Source organism: Poecilia formosa, unplaced genomic scaffold, assembly GCF_000485575.1.
Source record: "Poecilia formosa unplaced genomic scaffold, Poecilia_formosa-5.1.2 Scaffold12, whole genome shotgun sequence".
Lineage (NCBI taxonomy): Eukaryota > Metazoa > Chordata > Actinopteri > Cyprinodontiformes > Poeciliidae > Poecilia > Poecilia formosa.
The window spans coordinates 1,017,921-1,032,106 of NW_006799951.1; the positions used below are offsets into that span (position 1 = coordinate 1,017,921).

Below are 14,186 nucleotides of genomic sequence, written 5' to 3' on the forward strand. Positions count from 1 at the left end.
GGACTGACATCCCTCGCAGAAAACAGCAAGGCTGTTATCAATCACACATCTTTGCATATTATGAAACGCTCCACTATGTTTTTTTTTTCTTTCTTTGCTATAGCAGAAAGAAACAGAAGTGAAAACATATTTTGAAGGAACACATCTCTGTTTGCATTAAAGATTTTTTCTTTTGCGAATACACACAAAAACGTGCCAATTTGAAACTTCATAATTGCGACTCAATGATATTCTTACTTGTGTTATTATTACAGGCCTTCATTTAAATATTACGACTATTATGCAGCATGTATTCGACGTTTTTTTCCCCCATCTCCTTTAAGTTTCACCTATTAGTTAATCTTTTTTACTAACATGTTTGCGTTTGTATTTATTTATTTATTTATTTATTTATTTTTAGCTATTTAAGCAGAATTTATCCTCATTCACTGTCCACTCCAGGTTTTCTTACTCTCCAAGTCGACCTGTCAAGCAGATTACCACAGAAAGAGATTAATGGCAGAGGCGGGTTGCAATAATAATCGTTTTGTTTGATGTGACAACTTTGATAGGCGTTGATTTACTTACAAACTGATAGGCTTTTAATTGAGCGCCTCCATCCCCCGATTGAGATGAAAGGGAAAACCACATTGAAAAGCTGCCCGATTGCCCCGGAGCCTCAATACTGATTAGCCATCTCAGCGGTGAATAGTTCAAGGCATTTTAAACTTCTCTCCCCCCCACCCCATCTCTCTTCTTTTCTTTCTCTCCTCTACGCTTTTTTTTAGCCCTCTAAAGAAAATAAATCATTTCCATTGTATGCAAATAAAATAGAGCTGGCATCACAATAAAAATGTCTGGGTGTCTTATTGTTATTATTATTATGATTAATTTATAGTGCTGCGCGTCTGTGTCGTTTCAGCAGATGACAGGTTTCAGCAACACAAAAGATGCGTTTGGTCAAAAATGACAAGGGCGTTTAGACTGGGAAAGCAGTGATGGTAACACGTTGCATTTAAAAAAAAAGTAACTTAAGGTTTATTCCCTCACTTTAGCTAAAACTTATTTGTAGGAAATAACTTAATAATAAACTTAACCCCACACCCCGTTTTTTTCTTTTCTTTTTTTTTGGCAATCCATCGTTATTGCCCTTTGTTTCCTTCACTTTACAACATTTAATGGCTGTAGTGTTATTCCCCCCCAAAGCTTCTTGTTAACACCATAATCGGCCGATTATAGCAAAAGTACTTTCGCACCTGGAAGCACGAACAGCTTCTGCACAACATGTGAGCGAGACTGTCTGCAAGTTATTAAAGTTTCATCATGTACATACCACCTCCGAGGTGTTTTACTGAGAACTCCGAAAGTTAAAGCTGCTATTTAATAAAGCTTCCGAGGTTACGTCCGCTTGCTTTTTTTTCTCCTTTAAGTGGATCTAAAATGAGGATGCGTGTTTTAACAGATGCGTTTTAAAATTAAACGAGTCGATGCGACTTTGCGGATGATAATAATAATAATTATTATGATAATAACAACAATAATACTAATAAAAAACTTAGTGTCTCTTGAACGGCGTCTCTCCGTTTGTTCTCTTTTCACTTCGCCAGCAGCAACACTTGCATGTAATCAGCCACAATAGCTGACATAAATCAACCGATGGATTGACAGCGCCTGACAAATAACTGATTGATTGCGGCGGAGCAGAATTGACACTTGACGGAGGGGTGGAGATAGAAATAGAAGGGCGGTGTATATTATACTGAAAACATGTGACATTCGCATCCCTCCATCACTGCATTGGTCTATTCCTGTCAACGCTTGTCTGTTTAGGGAATTTAAACCGAAGCGGTTGGTTTGATGGTTGTCGGTGGATGAGGCGGGAAGTCCATAAATTGGAAAGACCTCCCGACAAAACTCACAAGATCCAACACGGTTGGGATAAGAAGTAGTTTCGTGGCTTTTATGCGAGCAACAAACTGCTTGGTTGGTAAACTCCTCATGGAATCACAAAAATCTATAACTTGTAGAAAACAAAACAAAAAACAACAACAGCAACAGAAACCAGCTGAGATGTGCACTGATCATGCTTTCTCAGGCCAAAACCGATTTCTGAGGTCTGACCTGGTGATTCAGATTTTGACAGATTTTTTTCCAAATTAATATAGCAAGTACAAAACCTGATATAGTTTGCTAAGAACTATCAGGTTTTCATTGAACAAAGGAAAAAAAAAATCAACATAAATCATCAAAATAGAAGTTGGAACCTGTCTAAAACCTGTGTTTTACTTACTGACTGAAAATGTTTTAGGCATTTAGTATATCCATCCATACATTTTCTTTACACCCTTGTCCCTTAGTGGGGTCGGGAGGTGTTGGTGCCTCTCTCCAGCTAACGTTCTGGGCGAGAGGCAGGGTACACCCTGGACAGGTCGCCAGTCTGTCTCAGAGCAACACAGAGACAGACAGGACAAACAACCATGCACACACACACTCACACCTAGGGGCAATTTGGAGAGCCCAATTAACCTGACTGTCATGTTTTTGGACTGTGGGAGGAAACCAAAGTATATATTTAGTATATAATAATTATTATTTTTTGTGCTAAACTTGAAAATTAATAAATTCCAAGCTATAAAGGATTGAATGGGCAATTTTAAAAGTACTGACATATTTGAACGTGACTAATATAACAATTTGTGTTACAGTGAGAAAAAAAACAAAGTTTTAAACCTTCAGACCCTCTGGACCCCCCACGCCAACAGGGGGCTCCCAAGAGCACCATAACTGTTACACAAATAACAATTTATAAATATAAATTATATTACTTAATTCATAAATTAGTGGCAAGACTTGGTACTTAAAATATTAGATGTAATGTGCAATAATTGTGTTATTTCTGAGTAAGGATGAAATATGTAACACCATATCAACATCAGGGAATGGGTAACGTAAAAAAAAGAAAAAAACGTTTGGATGATGTTATTTTCCATTTGTACATTTTAGCATTAGTCATCTTAGATCTAATTTTACACAAGTATTTTAACAGGACAGTGTTTCAGTGGTTAAATCAGCCCTATAACTTGATTTGGAATATCCCAAAATCAAATTATAGAGTTGGACCAGCAATGTAACCCAGTCTACAACAACATACATTGTTTGGCCATGGGTGCCTCATAATTTCTTAAGTGTTACTACAACATGTATTTGGAGTGGTTTCAGTGGGAGTGGCCTGCTACCAAGGTCAGGAATTAGCATAAGCAGAAATGAATATCAGTCTTTATTTAGATATAGATATTCAAACACAACAAAGGGCAAGATAAAGTGCTTTCATTAACATAAATAGGTTGGAAGGCAATAAAAAAATGTAAAGAAGGATGATACGAGAAATTACAAGATGAAGCAGTAAAGCAAAGCTAAGCAATAAAATAATAATAAAAAAAGATTATGAAGAAATACATTTTGAAACTCTTTGACTTATTATGTTCTAAATTAAAGAGTCCTAAAAATATGTTTTGATTGAAATCAAGAATTAGGAATCCTTTATTGTCATTTTGTGTCATCATAGGCACTATCCCCCCCCTCAGCCCCACCCGACCCCCTCTAGCAGCGGCACTGGGTTTAGTACTAGCCCAAGCTCTATGTCTCCTCAACTTCAGGGACAGGCGTTCACAGCAACCATAATATTTTCCCCCCCTATCTCCTCCCCCGAGCTGTCAAAACAGAGGCGCTTACAAAGAGGAGAACGTCACATCCCCTTGACCCTCCAATCACCTCAGGGTCCCATTTGATTGGAAGGCGGCAAAGGCTTTAATCTCGGACTAATTCAGCTGCTTTTGAAGTGAAAATTCCTACCAGTTCGTGCTTCGGGAGTACAGAGCGAGGACCTGCAGACAGACGCGCACACACGGGGCGCAGCGCTTTCGGTGCAGGACGCAGCTGCGGATCTGCGATAACCTCTCACTGGTCTCCTTCCCTTCCAAGCTGCCGCGCCTTGCAGCCTCCTCTCCAACCAGGGATTACATTTTACTGAGGCTTTTTGCGATCCTTTTACTCGTTTCTCTCGACAGAAAAAGACTTTCTAGCTTTCTTTTTTTTTCCCTGTTTGTTTTACGTTTTGGTGCTGGTTTTTCTTAATGAATCTGATGAATGCATCGCCGTTTCATTTCCTGACTGTTGGGACATGATCACGTCGCCCACGGCGTCTGCCCTGAAAAATAGTGAAATTTGTGTCGTGTGGGAAAGCAGCAGCAGCAGCAGCAACAGCAGCGGCGGCGGCAGCAGTTCTCGGAATAGCAGCATCAACAAGCCCTTTCTTCACTCCGCACCTCCGTCCGATCCACTACGGCAAGCGAACCGACTTCCCATCAAGGTTTTGAAAATGCTTACGGCACGGTCTGGACACATTTTGCATCCGGAGTATCTGCAACCTCTGCCTTCCACCCCAGTTAGTCCGATAGAGGTAAGGCGAGCATTTTAAAAAAAATGTTTTTAAATGTATTTAGACTTTAGGTTTGTTTGTGTCTTCTCATATCACCCTAAATATTTGGCTCAGAATTATTTTTTCTTCTTGTGAAATACACTTATACTCCGTGTAAATTTCAGCAAAGTTCTACGTAGAAATGTAAAGGACTATATTTTATATGTTCGTTTTAATTTTGCAGCTTGATGCCAAGAAAAGTCCGTTGGCTTTGCTGGCGCAGACCTGCTCTCAGATCGGCAAGCCGGACCCGCCGCCCTCCTCTAAACTCTCCTCCTTAACACCGAATGGATCTAGCGAGAAGGAATCTAAATCTGGCCCCCTGAAGCTGAGCGACATCGGCGTGGACGACAAATCCAGCTTCAAACCTTACTCCAAGCCGACGGACAAGAAGGACTCGTCCTCGGGCGTCTCGGCTGGGGAGAAGTCCGGTTTCCGAGTGCCGAGCGCCACCTGCCAGCCGTTCACGCCGCGGACGGGCAGCCCCAACTCCAGCACCTCCGCCTCTCCCATGCCGTCGGAGGGGAAATGCGGGGAGAGAGATGAGAAGAAGGAGTCTGACTGTAACAAAAACGGCACGGCGGACGGCTCTGGCACCACCAGCCACAGCAGGATAAGCGTGAGCTGCGGTGGAATTAACGTGGAGGTCAACCAACATCAGGAGGCGACCCCTGGCACCAAAACGTCCTCCTCATCTTCCTCGGAGTCTTCCTCTGTGACCTCCGTGTCCTCCGCGTCCGTTCTCGGGTCAGGACTCGTTGCGCCAGTTTCCCCTTACAAACCGGGACAAACAGTGTTCCCTTTGCCCCCTGCTGGCATGACCTACCCTGGCAGTTTGGCCGGGGCCTATGCCGGTTACCCTCAGCACTTCCTGCCCCACGGAGGAAGCTTGGTAAACGCACAGCTGGCCAGCTCGCTGGGCTGCAGTAAGGCTGGATCCAGCCCACTGGCCGGAGCTTCTCCCCCGTCCATCATGTCAGCCAGCCTGTGCAGAGATCCTTACTGCCTCAGTTACCATTGTGCCAGTCACTTAGCGGGCGCAGCCGGTGCTACCTGCACACACGACTCTGCGGCCGCAGCCGCCGCCAGCGCCCTCAAGTCCAGCTACCCGCTAATGTACCCCACACACCCCATCCACGGCGTCCACTCCACCGCGCCGTCATTCAGCGGACACCCCCTGTACCCCTACGGATTCATGCTCCCCAATGACCCTCTCCCACATGTTTGTAATTGGGTGTCGGCAAACGGACCGTGCGACAAGCGCTTCTCCACCTCAGAGGAGCTGCTGAACCACCTAAGGACACACACTGCTTTTACCGGGGCGGAGAAGTTAATATCGGGCTACCCGGGCTCCTCATCACTGGCCAGCGCTGCAGCAGCGGCCATGGCCTGCCATATGCATATGCCACCGTCAGGAGCTCCAGGGAGTCCCGGGACTTTGGCTCTAAGGAGCCCGCATCACGCATTAGGACTTAGCAGCCGCTACCATCCGTACTCTAAAAGTCCCCTGCCGACCCCCGGCGCCCCTGTTCCTGTCCCCGCCGCCACTGGCCCCTACTACTCCCCTTATGCACTGTATGGACAGAGACTCACCACAGCGTCTGCGCTGGGATATCAGTGAGGAAGAAGAAAAAATGACTTCGAAAAGTTTATAATACTAAGAATGCAAATATAAAGACTTTTATATTAACTGCGCTAAACTTATGGACGGGATCCGTGGACTTGAACTGTATTTATTTATATGTCGGGCTTAAAGCGGGCGGTAACAGCTGCTTTATGGGAGAAGAAAGAAAAAATTGAGCAACTCAAAAAGTGCATTACGTTGAAGCTGAATTCTATAGGTAAAAATGAAAATACGCATATGTTAGAAAACCTAACAAACGTAGGGATCTTCATTTCGATGTTCATTTGAAATTGCTATGATTGTATTTGTTCTTATTTAATGTCTCATCGAGAAGAAGAAAAAAAAAATTACATGCATGTCTGTTTCTTAAAATTTCAAACCATGTCCACATTTAAATTTCCCGTTATTTTTCAGGTGATGGAAAGAGATATTGGTATTTTTTTGTATGTATTCTGGGAAAAAATAAGAAGCAGTTCTGTTCCGTATGTTACTGTGCCTCTTTTTTTGTTCTTGAACTCATTTCTTCAGCTCCTAAGGTGCATAATATCAAGGATAAACGTAACATTCACTGTAAATTCAATATAAATTGTTTTACTGGTCTGTTAAATTATTGGCCTTGGGAATATATAATTCAGCATTTACACACACACACACAGGCCTGTAGTTCCCAAGGCTTTCATAAAACATAAAAAAAAATTTCTTTCTTTCTTTCTTTCTTTCTTTCTTTCTTTCTTTCTTTCTTTCTCTCAAAAATTCAAACTTTAAAAATAGGTCAGACTGTTGGTTTGGAGTGTGTGTGTGTGTGTGTGTGTGTGTGTGTGTGTCTACACACACTTAAAATAAAGCGGACTTTTACTAAGCGGATTTTCATGAATTGTATCAATACATTGCTCAGAGGAAGCTCGGTAGGTGTATGCTTCATAAAACGAGTGATGCGCCTAAAATCTTCATCAAGAATATTGACGTCCCCCCGTCTGACGCTTTATGACAACAAAAGTCCATGCATTTCTAGATATAAATGGAATAATTATATTTATATGCACTCATAAAAGAGAGAATGTTTTGACAACGATTTTGTTTAAATGCACGAACAATTTAATACAAATTTGACATGCAAGTTTTTTTTTTTATTTGACCTTATATTTTTTTTAAATGTTAATATTTTTCTTTGCAAATCTGACTGGTGAAAGTTTTATGTAAATGAATCAACTGTTTTTTTTTTTTTGTTTTTTTTTCCTCTTCTTGGGTGCAGTGAGTTAGTTTGCATCTGATCACTTCGTCCACCTGTAAATCTAATGTGGACGCAAAGAAATGTGAAATTAAAGCGATCTAAGTTGTGCGAAATTAGTTTGATTTTCGCGAATGTGCAAATCCAGCTCTAAAGACATAACGGGTCCATTACATGTTTGCATTGATAATCTCTGATGTAGAGGAACATGCTCTTGCAAAGGTGAGCAACTAAATCTATTTCTAAATGGCACTTTGCTGATATTTTCCGCTGAGGTGCTTGAAGTGCTACGGAAAACTTTGCGGACAAAATTGTTTTTGTGCGTTTATCCGACGTTGATTCAGGCAAACCGGGGCGTTTCGTGTGCTGATTCTTGGAATGCTTTACTTTTTTTTTTTTTTGGTCTTGCAGTTCCAGTTATCGTCATGATCATCAAGAATACCTCCTCAGCCTCTCGTTTTATCGCGCAGCCGTTAGTCACGCTAAAAAAAAAAAAAAAAATCCTCCCCTCACCGGTGCGCATATAAGGCCCACACGCGTCCTAAACTGATGTAATGACGGTGAAAAGGGAGCAATTTCCATTTTTACCCACATCATGGTGGCTGTGCTCGGAGGTCCCCGGTGGAAGGCAATTTATCATGTGCCCCTCCCCCTGGCCCCTGTCACTGGAGGAACAGGCAGGCACATGTGTGCATGAATTACCGAGCCTCCCACCACCCCAATAGCCCTCCCTTTCCTCTCCCTTTCAGCTTCAACGGTGGAGATTTGACACAGAGAGGAGAGACAACATGGGGGGATTAGAGTATGCAGGAGGGCTAAAGTACATATTCACTTTGTCCATCAAGGTCTGAAGGTGCTAAGGTGTGCACTGAGCGCAGCTGAACAGGGAGGGGGGCGTGGGGGAGCCCTACAACAACCCGAAACGCTCGCCTCAGGTAGATAAATATAGCTATGTTAGTTTTAAATTAGATTTTACGTAGGCTGAAGCGAACATTTTACAAACTAATTTAAGCACATTATTTTATGCCCATTTTAAACTTGTCATTTTAGGAAAGTTTTTTTTTTCTTTTTCTTTTTTTTTCCACTTACAAATAGAGGTTTTATTAATGGTCAAACAAGTTCAAACGCAGAAAAAAATTATATATATATATATATATATATATATATAAATTCAAGCAGCAGAACCTTGTCTTTTAACATCCAAGCTTTCATATGCATTCATTCATTTATTACAAGATATAGAGAAAAAAAAATATTAAGAAAATATTGTTTTAAACAAAATATCTGGTGCCACAGTTATCAGTATCCATACTTTCCATCCATCCATCCATCCATCCATCCTGCTTATCCTAATAACTGAGGATCTGAATTTTCAGGAACTGCTAACTTACAACTCATTGCTTTCTTCTTGTCTGTGGTATAAATATGACAAGGCACAAGGGTCCATTTCTACCAGTCCCTGCTCTACTAGGCCGGAGAAGGACCCATATTTGTTTTTGCGCCATGCAAATTGAGGAGGATCCAAAATCAGGTAATAAATAGAGAGTAACAACAGCAGTCACATCTCTCGGTCACCAAATTACTAATTTAGATTGTATTTATGTGCAGGCATTTGAAAAAAACAAACAAATAAACAAACAAACCAAAAAAAACTTTTCTGTCCCACCATTACAAATGTAAAGTGTGGAGTCTGACAAATCAGTAGTTTAAGTGGGCTGTGCGCTGTGCACTCTGGTCAGATGAAACCAGGGAGCTTTTTGGTAACAAATCCTTCTGGTAAGTTTGGTCTGAGGCAAATAATGAAGTAAAAGTCATTTCCACTGTTGAGCATGGCAGGGGATCTAGGATACTGTAGGCCTCCTAGATGTAGGAGAGATGCTGGAAATCTTTGTATGATGAACTTCTGTAAGTAAGAAACATTTAATCAAAACCACTTGACTATCCATCATGTGGTTATAAGATGTTTCTACATGTTTAAGTGTGAGATCATACCACCGTGACAAAAATATTTGGCTTTTTATACATCATTACTAAGAGTAACAAATTAGTTCATATCTATTACTGAAACCTTGGGGGAAATACTTCAGATCACATGTTTAGTAGAGATAACAGAGACAGTGTTTCCATTCCTTTAACTCAACTCAATCGTTCATTTCTTCCGTCTCACAGTTAAGTTCTTGCGTGCTCAGCTGTCTAAACTGTAGTCAAGATAAAACACAGGCACTAAAACATTTGGAAAACATAGCCATATGGGAATGCACATTTCTTTGCGCATACTGTGACTATTTGTTTGAGACCAGAAGCAGTCCTCTTCAGATTTGTCGGACATCCACAAATAACGGCACTGGATGAAAACCTGGCAGGACATCTGGCAGCGGAGGAGGGGGAGTTCGGGACGTGACTCACACACACACACACACCTACACACACACACACCTAAGCATATATTTGGTCCTGCTGAATTACCAGCACTAAAACTGTTATTAGTGGGTGTACGGTACGATATAAAGACAACATGTCACCAAGAGTAGTAAATCTATAGCTTTGCTAACAGCTGTGTCAATGAGAAGAAACAGCTTCAATGGTGAACCCCCATGCCAAGCATAAGTCAAAAAGGGAGTATTATCTCTAATGTACAGCGGCAACAAAAAAAATGCATATAACTGTGGGCATGGACGTCACAATAATGTTGGGCCTTTTAGGATTGGGATAGGATGAAGGATGAGCTGACATCCTTCTTTGTCAAAAGACGACAGATCACACAGCAAAGAAAAACTTCAAATGAATTTCAAAAATAAAATTGAGTGTGGAAGTTCAAATGTATTGTGCATTTCCTATAATTCACAACTGCTCAAAATTTTACAGAAGCTCAGCCATAAACATACACTCCAAAAATATTTGCTTTTTAAAGATCTCCAAAAAAAAAAAAAAAAAAAAAAAAAAAAACTGCCTCTCAACCAACTAGAGTCATTAACAAACTTCAGGCTTAGTACTGACTGGATATTTGAGGACTCTTCTTTGCAGAGTTGGTTGACTGAATTTTAAATAATTGGCCTTTGGGGACCATTATAACATAGCAATGGCTTGTGTGTAAAAACACACAGATTTTCCATTCCAAAACCATTGTGGTTGGTATTATTGTCCCATATAGGCATCTAATTTTGTCCAGATTTCAGTCACCAAGGTTTTAGCTTGACTAAGAGGTAGTCCTTCTTTCTCATTACACCTGCTTTTATCAAAACAGGCATGATAGTACTGTGAGAGTGAGTGCTGGAACAAAAGACCTGAGCTGATGAGCTAACAGGTTGCAGGTGTGAGGGGAGAGAGCAGAAGGCAAGCTGAGGAGAGCCTGAAATAAACATAACTACAAACAATATGAAGAAACTAAAGTAAAGTAAAACAAAAACAACACTGATCAAAGGAAGAAAGAGACTAAGGAATACAGATTAATCAAACCTCAAAAATAACTGTAATGTAACCCTAAATTGGACTCCAAAGCTAGTATTTCAGGATCTTCAAGGTTATTATAGACTTGTGTTGTTCTGGGATGTTCTTGAATTAACCTAACCAAGTTCCTTAATTCTGAGGGTGGCATTTTGTGTCAGGTTTAAACACAAGCAAGACAAGTTTGTCTTAGAGTAAACGTCCAGCTGTTTACAAATGTCCACAGGTTGGTTGATTGTAAAATGGTCAGAAAGGGAGCAAAAGCAAGAAACAACGCACATCATCTTTGCTATATACAAATGCTTTAGGTAAATTTCCACAAAACTTGCCTTTCATCCATTGGATTGAAAAGAAAACCAACAGTGTCTTTGGTCACATGCATCATCACTAAATACCGGTGTTCTGATTGAGTGATATTAGAATGCAGTCCCCAAACTGAGCACTGCAATGGAGGCATTTTGGTTCTTGAAAATCTGTGTCAAGGAAGACAGGAATCCCTCCCAGCTCTCCTGCACGTGGTTACCCTCCTCATTGATTTACAAATGTAAAAGTGCTCATCCAGGTGATGTGCAAGAAGTGGTGGTGCTGATCTCTCCGTGCCACTCAGATCTCTATCCAGCGAGACACTTTCTTGTGCTTAGACAGCCTAATTGAGGTCATTTCTGTCCTCTCCGGGATCTCCGGTGCACTGGGGGTGTTTTAGTGTTCAGATAATTTGCCCATTTTCTGATTCTGACAAAGAATATTTTATGGAAATGCACCCTTATTCTAGGCACCTTAATGGAGCACATTGGAGTAGTGTGCAAGCTGATGAGGTTGTTGCCTGTCACTGACGAACGTGGAAAGCAGAGGAAATGTCAGGAACGGGCTTTGCTCCAAAGGGCTCTTCGGCTCCATTCAAAATCAGAAGTGTCTTGGTAGTTTTATCTTTACTGTGTTACAACTCAAAACTACAAGATTGTTCCAACATTGAAGCCGTGTAGAGACAGAACAAGGCATTATATGGAAAATGACTTCTCGTGTATGTAGTTACTGGGTGGACAGTGAAAGTTAGAGCCCTCTAATTAGGATAAATACTTAGCCTGCTTGTGTTTCATTGTTAGTTTTATTGTTTTGTTTGTTTTTTGAGTGGGCAGTGTTTCAGTCTACCAAATCATTTCGGTCTCCTGCTACTTTCTCCCTTTTTTGAGAAAAACCTAATTGTGTTATATGTCAGTAAGTACATGTTATTTCAATGGGTGTGGGCCACCAGTTACTGCGACTGACATGCTCCCATGTTACACAAATATATGACGTTTGTAGCCGTACAATGAACTTTATCCATTACTGAGTGATTTATCTTCTGTGCTGGAATAGATCACAACATTGGTAAGCAGAATGCATCTGTTCATGCAAACAAGTACATGAAACACTGGACAAAATCACTAAGAACTCAATGCAAAGATGGTCATTCTAGGGAAATTGTGTTCTATCAAATTATACAAGGCTGAACGACGATGCTGCTAATGGAAATGTGATGTCTTTAAAGGAAGTAAGTAAGGTCACAGTTGATTTTATGACCTTAAGTGTGACTTAGTTTGCTTAATCCACATACACATAAAAATTAATGACTACATGCAAAAGGTTCAAGTAGATTACCTATAAGGCCATTTTAAAGGAAATCATAAACTTCAGGCATATGCTGTGTCAGCTGGATCGAGTGGGGGTAACAGGTTATGTTGGTGAAGATTATTTGCATTGTAGCAGTGGTGTCCAGGCCTTATGCAGATAATGTGTAACTGTTACATCCTTCTGTTCATAATCTCAATTTCTTGAGCCAATTCACACTTGACCAAAATAATTTTCTTCAGCTTTACTGGAACATGATGAAACACAATCTAAAGTACACATTTTATTTCAGTAACTCGATGAGTATACTGTGGCTGGAGTTTATCCCATGAGATTTTTATTTTATTTTATTTGATTTTTTGTGGCAAAAAGCATGGCTGCACATTTTAAAGTTCTGTTAGAATTATACACAACTGGTACATACATTCAGAAAATACAAAAACAATTGGGGAAAAAATAGTAGTACACAAACTGTTTTCGTAGTTTGCCTTTCTAATAAAAAAACAAACAAACAAACAAACAAAAAAAATAAACAGTCAAAGGACAGGTTGTTTGGAATCAAACATCAAACCAATGCTTTTGCTTCTGGGCAAAAAGGAAAATGCCATGAGGCTGAAATTTGGAGCTTTCGAATCAACTTCCTGAGATAAATAAAGGACTTGTCTTGCCCATTTTTCTTGAAATAAACCAGGAATAATTCCATTCTGGCCAATGTAAAAACATTGAATATAACCAGCTCCCTTTATAAAAAGAAGAAAAACAAACTTTGAACTTTTAAAAGGAATTTTAATGAAAAACAGATAAAAACTAAGTAATGATCAGGTGTCTTGTCCAGGATGAGCCCCAGTGCTCAGTCGCTCATTTAAAAAAGGGGACACTTGTTCTTTAATCTTCTTTCGTAACCATTGGATAGGTTTAAAGATTAAGTCAATTCATTGCTTGCTTCAAAATAGGAAAATAGAAAAAGTAATAATGTGTTTTTTTTATAGAAAATCTGTTCATCTTTAGTCTATGTTGCACTTCTGAGCTGAATTTCCCACCTCAGCAGCTGTTTGCAAACCTGTAAAGAATCACGTGGGGACATTAATAGTTCTTTGTGCACCGTTGATACTCCACAGGACCATTATGTAGTTTAAAGAACACCGAAGCCTTAGGACTTATTGTATACAGAGCAGAAGAAAGTGTAGGTTATACTTCACCTTGATATCCTCCAGAGCTTCCTGGTTGGAGCCAAGTGTGAAAACAGCAATATATAACTCCTGTGTGATTTATGAGGGCTATATTTATCATGTTGATATAAACTATTCAACTATTACCAGCTTCCACGCTACGCCAGCAATTTATCGATGTCAGTGATACAAACAAACCCTAGTGCCCAATACACAGCCAGCGCAAAACCAAACTGTGGCGTGCTTTCCCTGGTGTTCAGTCGTACTGCTTATGATACTCTTATTCAGCTCAACCAAGTGTTGTAGGTGATGATGTGTAGAGATGAGACATTTGAAAGGAACTATAGGGTTCACTTTGAAGCAGAACCATTACATTTCAATGAATCTGTAATTTATCTCATTGGCTTACTTTTAACCCTGCAGCAAGTGTAAGAAAAACAATACAATGTAAAGTGTCACATGGAAGTAATTTCTTAGTTTGCCTTTTGTGATTTAGATTAGTAAACTAAATTTGTTCATATAAATAATATTGCTTCATAGCTCTATATACATATGTATGTATATATAAATAAAATTCCCTTCTCACCCTCTGTGGGTGGTCTCTTTCATCCTCTGAGCTCAGGTCCTCTACCAGAGGCCTGGGAGCTTGAGGGTTCT

At 40.3% G+C, this 14,186-nt stretch overlaps 1 protein-coding gene and 1 long non-coding RNA gene across 2 annotated transcripts; one reads left to right on the forward strand and one right to left on the reverse strand.

The window, feature by feature from the left end:
• Positions 1-170: 170 nt before the first annotated feature.
• LOC107835549 (uncharacterized) lies at positions 171-744 on the reverse strand. Its single transcript, XR_001661339.1, has 2 exons — positions 568-744; positions 171-464 (listed from the first exon to the last, which is right to left on the reverse strand). It is a non-coding gene; the product is annotated as an uncharacterized LOC107835549 (long non-coding RNA).
• A 2,920-nt stretch (positions 745-3,664) lies between these two features.
• znf503 (zinc finger protein 503) lies at positions 3,665-6,565 on the forward strand. Its single transcript, XM_007545264.2, has 2 exons — positions 3,665-4,438; positions 4,641-6,565. Exons 1-2 carry the CDS (start codon positions 4,160-4,162, stop codon positions 6,075-6,077), a joined length of 1,716 nt encoding a protein of 571 aa, XP_007545326.1. The 5' UTR covers positions 3,665-4,159; the 3' UTR covers positions 6,078-6,565.
• Positions 6,566-14,186: the final 7,621 nt, after the last annotated feature.